The sequence below is a fragment of the Balaenoptera musculus genome, chromosome 8 (genome assembly GCF_009873245.2).
Source record: "Balaenoptera musculus isolate JJ_BM4_2016_0621 chromosome 8, mBalMus1.pri.v3, whole genome shotgun sequence".
Taxonomy (NCBI): domain Eukaryota; kingdom Metazoa; phylum Chordata; class Mammalia; order Artiodactyla; family Balaenopteridae; genus Balaenoptera; species Balaenoptera musculus.
The window spans coordinates 84,358,802-84,375,409 of record NC_045792.1 but is presented as its reverse complement, the minus strand read 5'-3'; the positions used below and the strand labels follow the sequence as shown (position 1 = coordinate 84,375,409).

At 43.7% G+C, this 16,608-nt stretch overlaps 1 protein-coding gene across 1 annotated transcript in view; it reads right to left on the bottom strand.

Annotated features, from left to right (window-relative positions):
* Window positions 1-16,608, bottom strand: part of KIAA1549L (KIAA1549 like) — a 293,894-nt gene that overhangs the window by 66,971 nt on the left and 210,315 nt on the right. The window contains exons 12-13 of the mRNA XM_036862584.1: window positions 11,751-11,875; window positions 5,042-5,220 (exon numbers count right to left, since the gene is read on the bottom strand). Coding sequence (XP_036718479.1) covers window positions 5,042-5,220; window positions 11,751-11,875 — 304 coding nt within the window. The remainder of the gene's footprint in view (window positions 1-5,041; window positions 5,221-11,750; window positions 11,876-16,608) is intronic.

Here is a 16,608-nt window from a genome sequence, read left to right as displayed (position 1 = left end):
CTCTGGGAGGAGAGGGAGACAGGCTGTGGCCCTGAGATACGTGAGCTATGCAGAGGTGGTGAGGCCAGGGGAGAGGAGGGGCTGCCCGGAGGCCCCCGGGACGTGGCACAGGAGCTTCCTCACTGTTGCAGCCAATGCCAACGGGGGAGAGAGGGAGGGAGGGGTACGGCTGTCTTACCCCCTTTGTGTCCCTCCTGGCCTTGAAAGTCCCCCCGGGTAGCAAGGACGCACAGCCTGGAATGCTGGGCTTCTGGCCAGTCGGGCCCATGAATCCCTGACTCACTGCCCATGCTGCTGATGATACTTTAGATGAAGCTCTTTTTCTTCTTAAGGCTCTTCTATTTGGGTAATTAACTTAAAATCTGCTAGAACATCAAGACTCCAAAAACTAAGGCTGGCAGTACTCCCTTCTGCTGAGGGAACCGCTCCCCTCTTTCCCCCAGTTCCCCCCACCGTCACAGGTAAGCATAGGAGCAGGGTCCCCGCTTGAGCCAAACTTACTTGCAAGCAACACAGGGGAAGAATCTCCTTTTAAAGTCAATCTCTGTCTCTCACTCATTCCCAACTTTTCATGAGATGTTCACCAGAGTTCACCGGGTTAATATGCAAACACACTTGGGAGGATAATACTGTTGCTTCCAGTCATTTACATTTTAACGATGCAGCAGCATAAAGCTGTGGCTAAGGGTATAGGCTCTGGGAACCAGATCAACTGCCTGGGTTTAAATCCCAGCTCTGTCGTTCCCTAGCTATGTGACCCTGGGCACATTACTTAACTTCTCTGTGCCTCAGATTCGTTAGGTGAACAGGGAGATAATACTACTGCCCTCGTAGGGCTGTTGTGAGGATTTGCATGAGTTCACATGCATGGCATGCTTGCAACATGACCATCACTGAGAATGACTTTAAAATGTTATTACCGCTAATGTAGGTTGTTTGGGATTCCTTTACATCTAAGAGTAAGGGAGAGGGAGCTTGACAGAGAGAAGGGGAAGGGGAATGAGTAGCTTTGGGAGCACAGAGCGCTAAGGTGAGCAGACGTGGGTGGAGTGGGGCAGTGAGGGGGCTTTGGGCTGAGCAGCATGGGTGCAGCACTGTGGGAGTGGGTGTGCAGGGGCAGGGGCAGGACGAACAAAGGAAGGCGGACAGGCCACAGGCTGCACTGCAGTCTTAGAACGTCCCTGTTCCTTCCTCTTGCCCATTAGAGTTACTCTGGTTGCATCCTTTCTGGTTCCTGTTTCAGGAGGGAAAGAGGAAGAGGCAAGCCAGTTGCAAGAAGCAGCCTATAACAATGCAAACCAACACCTGGGGGCTTTGAGGATTAGGTATAGCACTAGCTGTGTTTGGCCAACAAGTTGTGGTGAGAGTGTGGTGTTTTATGAAAGCCCATTCAAGGATCCGTGCAGCTAGCTCAGGAGTCACGAGCCTGAGTAACTATAGCCCATCCTCTAAGATAAACTCCCAAATGCCCAGGATGTGGTTCAATGTGCAAGCAGAGACTCCATTCCTGACACTCCACACTGCTAGGTTATCCTAGCAATGAATTCATACAGTGGTAAGATACGTATCAACCAAAGTACGAAGCCCGAGGTTCACTAACACGAGGCTGCATCTTAGATGCTTTATTTTTACAGCATTTGAAGAAACAGACTGAGGGACATATTTTTTCTAACTCTTGCAAAGATCTCCCCAACCTGGGCCCTGATGATATCTTTAGGTTGGTAGCATCTCACAAATCTTTAATTGTTCCCTCATTCTGCCTGCCACTGAGAAAACCAGTAAAGAGAAGAAGGTAGCATGACATCCTCTGAGCCAGGAATCCATTTCTGGAATCTCTCCTGAAACAACATTCCAAGAGAAGTTCAAAGTCAGAGATGAAAGTTAACATCACCAGTAATCAGACATATCAGTATCAAGTACTTCCTGATGCAATGCCCACGAAAGGCCACAACATTCCCATAGTTATGCCAAAAATTCATAACCTCTATCCAATCATAAGAAAACACCAGACAAATCCAAATTGAGGGACATTCTACATGGTAACTGGCTTCAAAAAAGTAATGGTCATGAAAGACAAAATGGTCACAAAGGACAGAGGAACTGTCCCAAACTGGAGGAGACTCAGAAAACAACTAAATGCCATGTGGGATCCTCGACTGGATTCCAGAACACGAAACGGACATGAGCGGGAAAACCGGTGAAATTCAAATGAGATCGGCACATTAGTCAATAGTATTGTACTAATGTTATGTTCTTGGGTTGGATCATTATTCTATGGTTACATAAGATGTTAACAGTAGGGGTAGCAGGTAAAGAACTAGCTGGGTAAAGGAATTCTTTGTCCTATTACAGCAACTCTTTTGTAAATCTAAAATTATTTTCAAAATAAAAACTTTTTAAAAGTCATGCATGAAAACTAAAACCAAAAATACCTGGTTTGAACAATGGGAGAGTAGTTTCCCAATCAATGGTGCACCTACTCAATCAAGTCATTCACAATGATCATCAGAAAGACAATATCAACACAGCAAATGCTTAAGATACAAGATATAAAGTTGTCTATGATGAGATTCTAAAATATACATGAGTTTGATCAAAAGGTTGGAGGTGGAAAAAATGAAAACAGAGGATATATTAGGGTCGTGAAGTTACAGTGATCTTTCTTACTTTCTGAACTTTGCTGTTATTGTTTTCTTTAAAATAATATTTAAAAGAATTACCTATAATTCATAAAAGGAAAATTTATGGCTTTGAGGCTGTACTTTCTTCGCTTATACAAGCTGCCCGTAAGAGGAGAAAGAGGAAAATTATAAGACAATCTGCCTCAAATGCCACGAGGCAGTAAATTACAGAGAACAGTTCAGGGCTCCTTTCCAATCCAAATGTCAGCAAGGTCTATTCCTTCGGCTACCAAAGTGTAACATGTATCCATTTCTGGACAGGGAAAATGCTCATCTGTTCTCCTGTGACAGGGTGATGGGCCTGGCAGAAAAAGGGAGTGGTAAGTTAGATTTGGCAGAGATCTGGAATCTGTCCCCATGACATTCACATGGCTAAGCTGGGATGAAAAGATCCAGGCATGGCAGCCATCACCTGGGCCCATACTGGGCAGAGGGTCTTAATGAAGAGCAGTTACCAGTGCGTTAGTGATAACCTCAGAGGCCTCTAATCACTGGGCTTGCATGTCCAGTGGCAGAACTGTGTACAAGGAAAGATTCACTGGCTGTGATTGGCTTTAAGAAGATATACAGGTTCCCAAATGATAGGGCCAAAGGGCATAAAGTACTTGATCAATGAATCCTTGCTCATTAGCTGACTAATGATGATGATGACAGTAATAATAACGTACTTGTATGCTAGGCACTGTTCTAAGTGCTTTACATGTATTAACTCATTTGATCCTCACAACAGTCCCATTGTACAGATGGATATACTGAGGCACAGATAAATTAACCTGCCTAAGGTCACAAAGATAGTAAGTAGAAGAGCTGGGATTCACATTCCTGCAGCATGGCTGGAGAGTCCATACTCTTTCAAGCACAATGCTTTTTTTCACTAATGGGCCACAGGAAGTCAAAGAGAGGGAAGGAGCACTGGACAGGGAGCCAGGGGGCCTGAACATCATGCTGTCAAAATAACCTGCAGTGCAACTCTGAGCAAGCCACCTGAGCCCTCTGGCTTCAGTTTCCTTGTCTAAAAAAAATGAGGAGGTTGGAATAGAAGCGCTCTGTAAGTCCACACCAGTTAAGTTCTTTTTATTTTTATTTATTTATTTTTGGCCATGCTGCGCAGCCTGTGGGATCTTAGTTCCCTGACCGGAGATCAAACCTGGGCCCACGTCAGTGAAAGCACTGAGTCTTAACCACTGGACCACCAGGGAATTCCCAGTTAAATTCTTTTTAAAAGTTGATGAACCTCAACTCATCACACCTCTAGGCAGTTCGGTCTTTCTGTCCAGAAAACCAGAGGAGCTTCCTGAATCAGGTCTGTAACAGGCTTTTATACGTGGCCTGGATGGGGGATGCAGACAAGCCGCTAAAGTGCGCTTACAATACCCAGCTGTATGGGGCTGTCACATTTTCCTCCAGGTGTGATGGTAAAGAGACTTTAAAGCTTAGGCAATCTCCCTCCTGATGCAGGTAACCATAGCTGGGTATAAACTAATGAAGTGAAAAACCAACCTGACAGCTTAACAACAGAGAAAAATATATGAAAGTACGTGTGTGCGTGCATACATGTGTAATGTATTCACATGCAGGTTCCATATGCATGGCCTTAAAGGATCATAAACATCTTCAGCCCACTGACCATTCTGCTGCAGGAGATGGAGAAATGGCAGATAATTTTTACCCAATTTAAATTTAGCTCTCCCCTAAACTGCCTCTATCAATCTATCTATCTATCTCCATCCATCCATCCACCCACCCACCCATCCATCCATCTATCTGTTTTTCTTTGGTGGAATCATTATTCTCGTGTACATTAATAATTTTTTTCCGACTTAGGAAAATTGATTAACATCATGATATCCATCGATATCCTCCTGGAAGCAGGCAAAGGGTTGTTTCAAGCTTGCTCAAAGGAGTAAAAGTCATTTCAAAGCCTAGATAGTGGGCCACATCCCGGTCTGGATCTCCTCCGGTCCCCTATCAATTCAAGTGCCTCTCACCACCACTGCAACAGACGTGCCATCCTGACCAGTTTAGTATCAAGAAAGACAGCAGGCTGTGTGGGTGAGGTGTGGGGGAAGCAGAATTTCTGATGTTTCTCTTCACAACTACAGTTTTTAAAAAGTCCCCTTTGGGCTTTCTAATGAAGGTAGAAAATGCTCTGAAAACATCACTCAGCAAACTGGTTTGGGGTGACTTGCGTCCTGATTCGTTCTGCTGAGGCCCGCGCATGCAGAGGTGAAAATGACCCCCAGAGCCCCGTACACCTGGATGCAACCTGCACCCAGGACCCCCAGGTGCTACTCCTTAGTCCGCATCCACGGAGGCCTGGCTGCACACGCTCTCTCCTGCTCTGGTCCTCAGGTGCTCACCTCGCCGTTGAGGACGACCGGCTCCTGGCTCCTGTCCGAGGTGGGGTGCACCACGGGGAGGGCTGTGGGTTTTATTCCGATGAGCTGCACAGACCCAGAAGACGTGTCAAAGGGATCAGCAACCGCCTTGCCAGAGCTGTCAAAGAGGACCGCTCCTTCCTCTTCATCACTCGCCGGCACTAAAGCACAACATAAACACATTGATTTTCTGGTGTGCAGGAGCTGCACCATCATGGGGGAATATATGAGAGGCTCACAGCCGAAGGACAGGACTTTACTCAAAATGACCTCAGGAATGACAGTGTCTGGTTCTGTGCCAATGGCTCACTCCTGCTCGTGGCTTCCTTTTTTATTTTTATTTTTTAATTTAAGATCTACACTCTACACCCCTCCACTGGTTTGAATTTAAAAAGTAAAAACCATTCCTTCAAAACTGTGACAGAACACACTTGGAAAAAAAAAAAGTAAATTTGTTCTCTATGTTTGAGTCGGAGATGGGAAAAGTGCCATTTGGCCAAACCTGGCAACTATTCTTAAAATATGACAATCAAGAGAATAACAGCATTCAGTTTAGTCTCTGCCACCAAAGCTACCCATTTTGGCATCACGTGAAGGTCACGAGTCTTCCCTGGTCAGCCACAGTAATTGCTCCTGAAACTTTTTCTTTCTTTCTAAAGTCTGCTTCTTCAATGACTAGGGTTTGGTTTCTTTCATGTGTCTAAAACAAAAGAAAGTTAAGAAATAACCACCCGAGAAATGAATTTAAAGCTACAGACAACTCCCCTAATTAACAAAAGCCATTTCCACCTACACTCTGTTAAATTAATTCTCCCCTCTGACAGAGGATTCTGCTGTGATTGCTGAAAGACAGCCATCTGCTTGTGCTTCCATAGCTAAGCTGACGGAGGACTTCGGAGGGCCAGCGGTATCTTGCTGATTTACTAGTTCTTAAAGCACATTCCCATTAAGTAACTATTATACGAATGACAGTTTATTGAGCATGGCTCGGCAAGAGATAAATTAAGCCTGTTCAAACAACCAAGCCAGCCGGCAATTTAGGAGCAAAATAGGTGTTATATGAAATATGAATGTAACAGAAGTGTATTCATCTTTCCTCCCGTCTCGAGAGACTGGGATGTCATTTAAATTATTGAGAAACACATAGTTTGTACCATTCTGTCACTTATCATAATCACAGAAGATTTGTCAAGTTAAGCCAAGTAAATTGTTATTGTACAATGTGGCTAAAACACCTCAGAGTCTAACCATGGGTTATAATTGGAGTATTTTTGGGTTCTGTGGACTTATTTGTAAATAGTAGGCCACCAAGAAGCCAATGACAGAGGAAAATCTCTATTCAGATGTGTTACCAGATGCATATATCTTTTTAGAGTGTAGTTTTGCTGGGCAATTCTTGCTTTCCTACCATTATCTCCCACCAGACAACTCCTATGAAACCCAGCCTCCAAGATGGCACCCAGTAATTCTTGCCTCCTGATATTCACAACCACATAGGATTAACCTGTGTAACAAAACAGGAAATTGCAGAAATGGCAATGTATCTCTTCCAAGGCTAGGTCATAAAAAAGCATTGTTGCTTCCACCTTGCTCTCTCTTGGATCACTTCCCTCTAGGGAAAGTCAGCTGTCATGTTATGCGAACACTCAAGCAGCCCTATGGAGACGTCCATGTGGCAAGAAACTGAGACTCCTGACAACAATAATGTGAGTGAGCCATCTTATGAGTGGGTTCTGCAGGCCCAGTGAGGCCTTTCAATGGCTACAGCCCAGGCCAATATCTTGACTGCAACCTCATGAGATACTCTGAACCCAGAGCCACCCAATTAAACCACTTCTGAATTCCTGACCCACAGATACTACATGAGATAATAAATTTAGATTGTCATTTCAGTTGCCAGATGTTGGGGTAATTTGTTACGCAGTGATAAGTAACCAATACACTTCCTAAACAATGCCCCTCCTCTGAGCTTCCACTCTTGTCCTCCTACCTCTAAAATACACACTCCACCAGCAGCCAGGATGGATTATCTTTTCAAAAGATAACCAGATCACAGCACTCCTCTGATCAGAACCTTTTGAAGGCTTCATCTCTCTCAGAATAAAATCCAGAGTCTTTACTGTGACCTACAAGGTCCTGTACCATGTGGCCCTGGCTACCTTGCTGAGCTCATTTCCCACTTCTCCCCTGAGCCACTCTGCTCCAGCCACAGTGGCCTTCTTGAACACAGCAGGCTTGTTCCCACCTCCAGGATTTTGCATTTGCTCTTCCCCCAGATCTTTACGTGCCTAGTTCCTTCTTATTTTTCAAGTTGCAGCTTAAAAAAGACTTTCCTTATCCACCAATCTAAAAAAACTCACCTCATCACTCTGTTGTATTTTCTTCAATGCATTTATCACTATTGATTTGTTGTATTGATTTAATCGGCTCCCACCCCCTGCCACTAGAATACAAGAGCTCCATTCCTGCCCATCTTTTTAAAGGCTCATGCCTTTGCATTTAGCAATGTCTCACATGCAGTTGGCTTTCAATAGGGATTTGTTGAATACATGAATGAATAAAGGAATGACTAAAATTTCCTGACTTGGAAAAAGAGATGCTGTTAGTACCTGCACAACAAGTAAACATGTAAAAGTTAACCATTCTGAGGTTGAAGAGATGATACCTAGCATTCTTCTTGCTTCTGGGTTGTGACACCCTTACTCCTCACCCCGTGGAGGGAAAGGGGGGAGCATAACTATAATGGGACAGGAAAAGAACACCCCGGAAACTGTATAAACTGCAGTTCTTTTCCACTATCACTCAAAGTCATATTCAGATTTGCATAATAATTCCTCTAGGTTTCTTTAAGAGCAAAATAGTTATCCCCCCCCAAAAGGACTGTATGGAAAAAATACATTAAAAGGCATTGCATTAAATATTAATACATTAAAATGTTATGTGAGTACAGCAGGTTTGTGGGAATATTTAAAGCATAATTTGTCCCTAAAGAAAAAAGCACGGGACAATGCTAAAGAAAAGGGCCACAGTGAAATTGAGGAAGTATCCTACAACATCATCACATCATCACAGTAAATGCCACCAAGCATCCGCCCTGTATCTATTTGTGTTTTATTTGCATTGCTGGTGTGAACTTCAGTAAATCAGGCTGGAAAGGGGGATTTCATTTCTTTATGTTTGAACTGGCATGGGGAGAACCTTCCCATGTGAAGCAGAAAATGCTCTTAAACGAAACATTTTCTTTTTTGGGGAATCTTTATTAAAGCTCAAAGACAAATAATTTACAACTAGAATCACTGCCCTCTGGTGTTGCTTATCAAATAATAAGTGAGTCTTCATCTCACTGGGAAGGCAAAGAAAGAATAAACTGCAACTGTTTTTGAGCTAATATTTCTGACTAATCCTCAAGGGCCCCTGCTAAGAAAGTAGTGATTCATCTGCCAAGCTCTCTGATCCTTGACCTCCTCCTGCCCCACCTGCCCCACGACCACTAGGAGGCAAGGCGTGATTAGATTCTGAAACCTGGCTGTGAAATCTTGGTGTCTTAAAGGAAGGTGCATCCTTAATGGTTTATGGAGGTTCTTTCTTCTAAATGACTGAAGGTATAAATACATAATGTTCTCACCTTGAACTCATTTTTAACTCTTTCCTGGAAAACACTCTTTCTAAGGTGACATTGGTTTGGGTTCAGAAGTTTAAGTATCTGTATTTAGTTGAGAGAATGCCAAATTGTTTTGCTTTCAAAATCCTAGCTCTCACATCTATCTTTCCCACTTATATTTAAACATCACCTTGAAACAGACTCTAAAACTGCCTGCAGTTATAGTAACTAATGAGGCCATTGAGCTATAAGGACCTCCCCCGCACCCACCCCCAGCCATGTTGCTAGTGGAATAGTGTCTTTTCCTTTTAAAGTTCTTATCTTCACAAAAAAGTAGAAAATTAGAAGCTACATATGCAACAAACCTGGTGGAAAACAAGAAGAGTTTTAGAATGATAGCCTGGTACATGAACATTTATTAATTAACCTCAGTAACCCTAACCTCTAGAGTGGATACTAAGCCATAAAAACAACTTCTGATTATTCCATACCAAGAGAATAATCTATTCTCAGAGGCTACATTCACACAATCAAGTACTTTTTGCAAGCTGATAATGTGATGGAACTACACCTTCTAGTTTTTCCACAATTCCATTCAATGTTATTTCCTTCCTTCCTCCCTTCCTTCCTTCCTTTCTTCCTTCTCTCCCTCCCTCCTTCCTTCCCTCCTTCTGTTCATCTTCTAATCCAATAAAATATGCTATTGATATTTTTGGTGAACTCCAACCTAGTATTGTGATTAAGTGGAGCCCTTTGATAAAAAAAAGGACAAGTGTAGGTTCCATTGAAGGTCCAGTCTAGAATTCTGATGTGCTTCAGCATCTGTTGAATTTTACATTAAACGAGTTGGTCCTCTCATTTCTATTTGAAATTTTCAAAGTGAAACCTCACTGAACGAGAACGTTTGGTCAAAGAGAAGTGACCAAGTGACCAAGAAGTCCGAAAATTCACTGGGTTTACTTCTGGCAAAAATAAAATGCAACGAAGCACTGTAAACTTGGAGAAAGGATGGCCTTTTAATAAAACAAACACGTTAAAACCTCAACCTGGTACAGTAACTGCATTTTATTCATGCACCCGGCTGTTGTTATTTCTGAACCTGATATTTAAATAATCAAAGTGACCTAAACAGAACGAGAAGGCAGGTAGAGAGGGTGGGAAAACAAGAACAGGAAGGTCAGTGGGAACATTTAGGGAAGTCAATGCCTCACCAGCCGGGTTGGGGAGTGATGGGGTCTGAAACTGACCCCACCCCCTCCTCTTCTACAGATTAAATGCAGGGCACGGGGAAAGGCATCATCTTGTCAATGGGTATTTGCTGACAGAGGAGTCTGTATATTGCATATTTTTAAGCAAGAAAAGGACACAGAACAGTAGGTACATTGATCCCATTGCACAAAATAAAATAAAGCAATACAACAAAAACATGTGTTGATACATGTGAAGACACATGTGTGTTGTCATATGCATAGTAAAAAAGTCTGAGAGAGACACACACTGAGTTATTCAAGGCCATTTGAGGACTGGGGTGGGTGATGGGGTATCTGGGGGAGGATGGACTTTGACTCGACTTTATACATTTCCGGGAAGAATATAAAGGAAGGAGGGAAGGAGGGGAGTGATGGGAGAAGGAGGAGCAGGAGGGCATCTCGGTCAGAGGCAATGGCAGTCACCGCAGTTGGTTAAAACAACCTTCCCCTATGGCTTCACTGCATTGTCTCTGGGTTGCCTCACTCCCTCTGCCCACCTGCCTTAGCATCTCACTCTGGGAGGAAAGAGGAGAAAGTGGCTAAGTTCACATCTCCCTTTATAAGCCACAGCTCCTGTGGCCCGCTGTGAGCTGCCTTGGCAGACTGCCGATGGGCAGAATTTCTGGTGGTCCCGGGTAGGGTGATATTCCAGGAAAACCCCACAGGTCACACCCTGATTCTGGTGTGGAAAGCACAGTCTCTGTGTGGCATGGGGGGATCAGGAAAAGAAAAAATGTAAGAAGCAAATCAGTTTGACAGTTTAAAGAAATGCTTTATATAATGGTTGGAAATGGGAACAGGGACCACATTCTCCATGCACAAGACAAATCCATTGTGCCATTCTTTCTTTTTTTGGTCAGAAAAAAGAAAGAAGTAAGTGACGTTCGAAAACAAACGAATATTCTGGCACTAGTTTCAAGGGAGAGTCCTGAACCACACTTCATCAAATTCCTGTAAAAGGGAAGCACAGCTAACCAGAGTGCCAGATTGTTTGCCTTTTCACCCAGCATTTCTGTAGGACTCCACCTACAACCCTTTGAGATCCAAAAGGAATTTTCCCTGATCTGAGTGGCAGCACCGGTTCCTTGAATCTGGGCTTTAGTAAGCCAGCATCACACACAGAAGGACCGAGTGGAGATGAGGCTCAGAACAAAAGTGGGATCAGGAGGAGGGAGGCTGCATAATGATGTCTAAGAGATGAGATCTACAGGTGGTGCCACAGTACACTAAGGCAGCTCTGACAACTTGTAAATAACCCCAAACACTAATCCTTTATAGGTGGCGAAAAGGTCTGCACCAGGGAGAAACTAAATGGTTACGTTTGCCTGGAGAATAAAGACAAGCACAGGCTGATTTTTATGATGACAGATTTATTACTGTCTTGATTTTCCTGGGAGAGGTGGATTTGTAATATCTGGGCTCACTGGCACAGACTGAAGCCCTGAAACTTACCAAGCAAGTCAGGGCAAGAAAATGAGGGGACTCTCCAAGACAAGCAGCGCTTCAGAAACCTGCCACCCTCGTGGACCTGGTGCTACAAATCAAGGCAATTCACCCCCAAATGAGAAAAATCTCTAAGCAAACATCAGCTCAATTTGTATAGGGTTTTTCTCAGGCCCTGCATAATTCCATAAGCACAGAGGGCAGAGGAAGTGAAACAGAGTAATTCAGGGAAGGGCGTAAGGCACTACCTCAAGAGGTAGGTAGGACCTTTGCGGGACACAGTAGAGAGAAGAGTGGGCAGTGGTTTAAGGCACACTGGTGTGCGAGCCTGTGCACGTGCGTGCGCGCACGTGTGCGCTGGGCTCGGGGGTGCTGCTTGGCAGGGAAGGCTTCTCACCATTTCTCTTCCATGCCTCCTCCTTTGTCACTTTCTGCTGTGCCATTACATTCTGGGGTGAGCGCCTCCCCGAGCTGGGCTTCCCTGATTCGTTGCTGATGACAGAGCCATTCTCACTGGGCGACCTGCTGGAGGTAACCATAGCAACAGGGAGACAGTAAGTTTCAACTAGAGCAGCCTCCTCTCAAGGTTATTTTATTCGCACAGTTTGTGTCTGCAGCCTTTCATTCCGGTTTTATCCACAAAGAAGACACGATACAGGAAAAGGAAAAAAACAAACCCAACACTACAGCATGGGTTAAGGAGCTGGCTGTTGTGAAGTGTGTTTACCAGTGCTGAGCTCTACAGAGAAGTTCAATGAGCACAGCCCTCCATTCCCATCTCTTTTTCATGAGCCCCCAGTGACTAGGGACAAGGCAGTGATGGCGTTTGTAAGCGTGCCCTCTTTTTAAAACGCGGCGCTTTGGATAGTGTTGCAGAGTGTTTGATTCACATGGCATCTTGAGGGACATGCATAAAACATGGTTCTCTTCGGCTGGTCTCTTTACAGAATATAGCCTGACTCCTAAAGATTAAGTCACTCAAGCTAACTGGCAACCACTTACATTTGAATCTACCAATTTGAGCTATTCATTCATTCAGGAAAGACTTTATGTGCACCTCTTCTGTGCTGGAATTTGTGTCAGGTATACAGGTGTATAGGGATATGAAGACACCACCCATGTTCTCCAAAAGCTCCCCGTCACAAGCACCTACCATGTGCCAAGGACTGTCCTGAATGCTTTCAAACTGTTAATGCATCCTTATGACAACCCACTGACGCGGTGATTGTCACCTTTGTTAGCAAGTGAGGAATTTCAGGAGGCTAGGTGTTTTGTCCAGGACAGAGTTGGGAGTGGTGAATCAGCCCTGGAAGCCAGGGCTCCCCCTGCGGGTAGGAGCTTTCGCCACAGGCCAGAGCCCCTTCCCTTTCTGTCTCCTACAATGTCCCAGATGAGGCAGGCCTTACACAGGGCAAGACACAGGGCCTTCTCGCCTTTCATTGGGGCCACTCACTGGTGTTCTGGAACCTGTGGGAAAATGGGCTCTTGGGAACCCCTGCTAAGGCTTGTGCTCCTTGGATCACATCAGCCTGTGGGTGGGCTGAGCTAAAGACCCACTGCCTTCCCCTCTGTGGGAGACAATCAGGAAGCATCTATGCAGAGGTTCACCAAATCCCTTGTTGTTCTGATGTCAATTGTCCAAATTCAGCACCTACTGGCATCTGGCCCCTACAATGGAAAATTGACTGGAATAAAATGCAGCCCTTCAGAAGACCTACATAGACATTTCTCCAAAGAAGACATACAGATGACCAAGAGGCACATGAAAAGCTGCTCAACATCACGAATTATTAGAGAAATGCAAATCAAAACTACAACGAGGTATCACCTCACACGGGTCAGAATGGCCATCATCAGAAAATCTACAAACAACAAATGCTGGAGAGGGTGTGGAGAAAAGGGAACCCTCTTGCACTGTTGGTGGGAATGTAAATTGATACAGCCACTATGGAGAACAGTATGGAGGTTCCTTAAAAAACTAAAAATAGAATTACCATATGACCCATCAATCCCACTACTGGGCATATATCCAGAGAAAACCATAATTCAAAAAGACACATGCACCCCAATGTTCATTGCAGCACTGTCTGCAATAGCCAGGACATGGAAACAACTTAAATGCCCATAGACAGATGAATGGATAAAGAAGATATGGTACATATATACAATGGAATATTACTCAGCCATAAAAAGGAACAAAATTGGGTCATTTGTAGAGACATGGATGGACCTAGAGACTGTCATACAGAGTGAAGTAAGTCAGAAAGAGAAAAACAAATATCGTATATTAACGCATATATGTGGAATCTAGAAAAATGATAGATGAACCGGTTTGCAACGCAGAAATAGAGACACAGATGTAGAGAACAAACGTATGGACACCAAGGGGGGAATGCTGGGGTGGTGGTGGTGGTATGAATTGGGAGATTGGGATTGACATATATACACTAATATGTATAAAATAGACAACTAATAAGAACCTGCTGTATAAAGAAATAAAATAAAATTAAAAAAAAAATTGCAGCCCTTGACCCATAAGTAAGCAGCTTCTTAAGTGGAAGCTGGGTATCCTGGTGGATGCTCCTCTTCCTCCTCCTCCCATCCCCCTCTCATCCTCTGGGAATTTGGGATTCTCAGTCCTGTACACTTTTGTGCACTTTAGCACCCTAAAAACCACGCACAATGAAAGTGCCCGCTCACAACCGTGGGATAAGGCAGAGTCGGCCACGATCGTTCCACAGAGCACTGCCGGGGCCACGGGAGATGCTCCCCGCCAAGGATGCACAGACAAGCATGAGTCTGGGAGATGTCAATTACTATACTCCCTCTTTGGGTATTCCTACAGCACGTCAGCATATCAAAGGCTCTCATCAGTCCTGTCAGAAAGAGACTCATCTTGTTGTGTTTAATTCAGCACTTCCCAGTTTATTTGGCCACAATCTCTTTCACTATAAAAGGAATACAAAGAATGTAGTTCAGGAAAATATGAATGAGGCATTAACTATTTGATCACTGAGTGCTGGGTGTGCAAACACACATACACCTTTGGATCGTTTTCAGAATCTCACAGTTAATGGTCCCTACTCTTCCAACTGGCTTCATTGGCACAAAGAGGCTTTCACTGAGGTCCAGAAGGAAAGGCTCCTTGCAACCTATTTCACATGCACAAAATATTTAATGGTTTTTGTAGCATTTGCATACCCTTTCCCTCATTTGAGCCTGAAACGATTTTCTGGCTATTACTGTTGCTCCGAGGAAAGGTATGAATGAGCACATTTCTGGAGGGGAAAAAAAAACCCAACTTGGCTTTATTCTTTGCATCATCTTATAGACTTATGTTTACATGGACCTGTCAACTCAGAATTTCTGGTCAAAAACAGAGAGTGAGATATATGTATGTGTGTGTGTGTGTGTGTGTGTGTCCACTCATGACAGTAACAAAAATGTCTTTGAAAGTAAGTGTCACCTGAGAGGTTGCAGTTTAAGTCTATTGAACTCTATAATCCCCATTCTGAGTATGGGTGTACATGGATCCTGGAAGAACAATCTTGGGGGTGGGGATTAATTGATTGCTGAACAATCATGAGCAATCACTGCACTGAAGTACCCATTGCGAATGGCTGTTGCTTCTCTATCCTTGCTCATTAATCCCAGTCATGGAACAACAAATCAGCCATCACCAAAAGCCTATATAAGGAAAAGGACCTGAAACATCATCTGGTTGTCTGCAAGTGGCTGAATCTTCATTTTTCCTTCAGTTTTAAAACAAATTTTTTAAAGATATCTTAATGACCACCAGATCACTGGCTTCCCCTATTTTTCACCTGCAAAACTTTTTGGACCATCTAATGGCCCCATTCTGAAGGGTCATGCAGTCCTGCTCTAGCAGGAAAGAGGAAACTGAAGTGGCAAGTTGGGGAAGCTAGAAACATAGATGCGTGATGGGCTTGCTCTTGGATGTGGCATCCTAAAATCTTCCCAAATGATCAGAGATTCCTGTGATCAACTGAACTTGAACAGAGGTGAAGTTTCTCCCACAGCTATGGCAATGATATAGCCAGTCTTTAACAAAATTATATTGTTATGGTAAAATTATGAAGCAAATGGAGAAATCATTCAATAGGGTAGGCATTGTTTTCTTTATTTGTATTTGTTTCATACGCTAATATTTCTTAATAAAAATCTGAGATTAAGTATTTAAATTTGATTAGCAAGAGTAGACTCCTTGCAAATTCAAGAAAAAAAATAGCTTGTTCTAAAACAATTTTTTTAAAAGAAATCTTTGCACAACTTAAACCACTCAACTAGAATGGGTAGAAAAGTTTCTATTCTTCCTGGCAGTGCAGTGCTATGTTAATATTCTAATTTTAGTAATTCTATTTATTTCTTTTCAGTGTCCTCTAAATAGGTGATAAATTGTTAACATGCCTTTATGGTACTTGGCAAAGATCATAATGAGAATAATTACTATAGATAATACTACTTGCCAGTCAACTCAGATAAATCATCCATTGCTTCTCTGTATGTTTCAACTTCATGCTGGGGTGGACTGTTGCAGTTAAGGTCCCAATTTGTTCACACCTCCCAGTAACCAAGCTTAGGGTAGTCCCCTCCCACACTGACTCTGGACTTGACTATGTGTTTTGCTTTGGCCAACAGGACAGTAGCAAACATGATACAAGCAGAGACTTGAAGCTTGTTTGGGGCTTCTTTTCTTACTGCTCTTGGAACCCTGTAACCACCTTGTGAGAAAGTCAGGGCTAGCCTGCTGGAGGGTTCAAGACCACATGACAAGAGGTCCCAGTTACCTGGCCACCCCAGACAAGGCTGTCATCAACAAGCCAGCCCAGCAGACCTTCCAGCTGACTAAAGATGCATGCATCTCAGCCAAGATGCATGCAGGCATCTCAGCCCAGCTGCGATCAGCCAAGCCTAGTTCAGACTAGAAGAACTACCCAGCTGAGCTCAGCCTAAACTGCTGACCCACCAAAAATCATGAGCTAAATAAATGGTTGTTGATTTAAGCTGATAAGCTTTGGAGTGGTTTGTTACAGGGCAACAGATAATTAATCCACATGCCCTCAACATTCTTTCCCACACAAGCTGAAATCCATCCCTGTTTCTTTGCACCTCTTTCTTAAGTACCAAGATCTCCTAGAGAAAAGCACAGAGCCTTGCTGCTTGACTCCAACGCGAAATTTATATATTTGATACAAACAATCCTTCCTTCCTCCTGCAATGACTCCCTTCTCTTG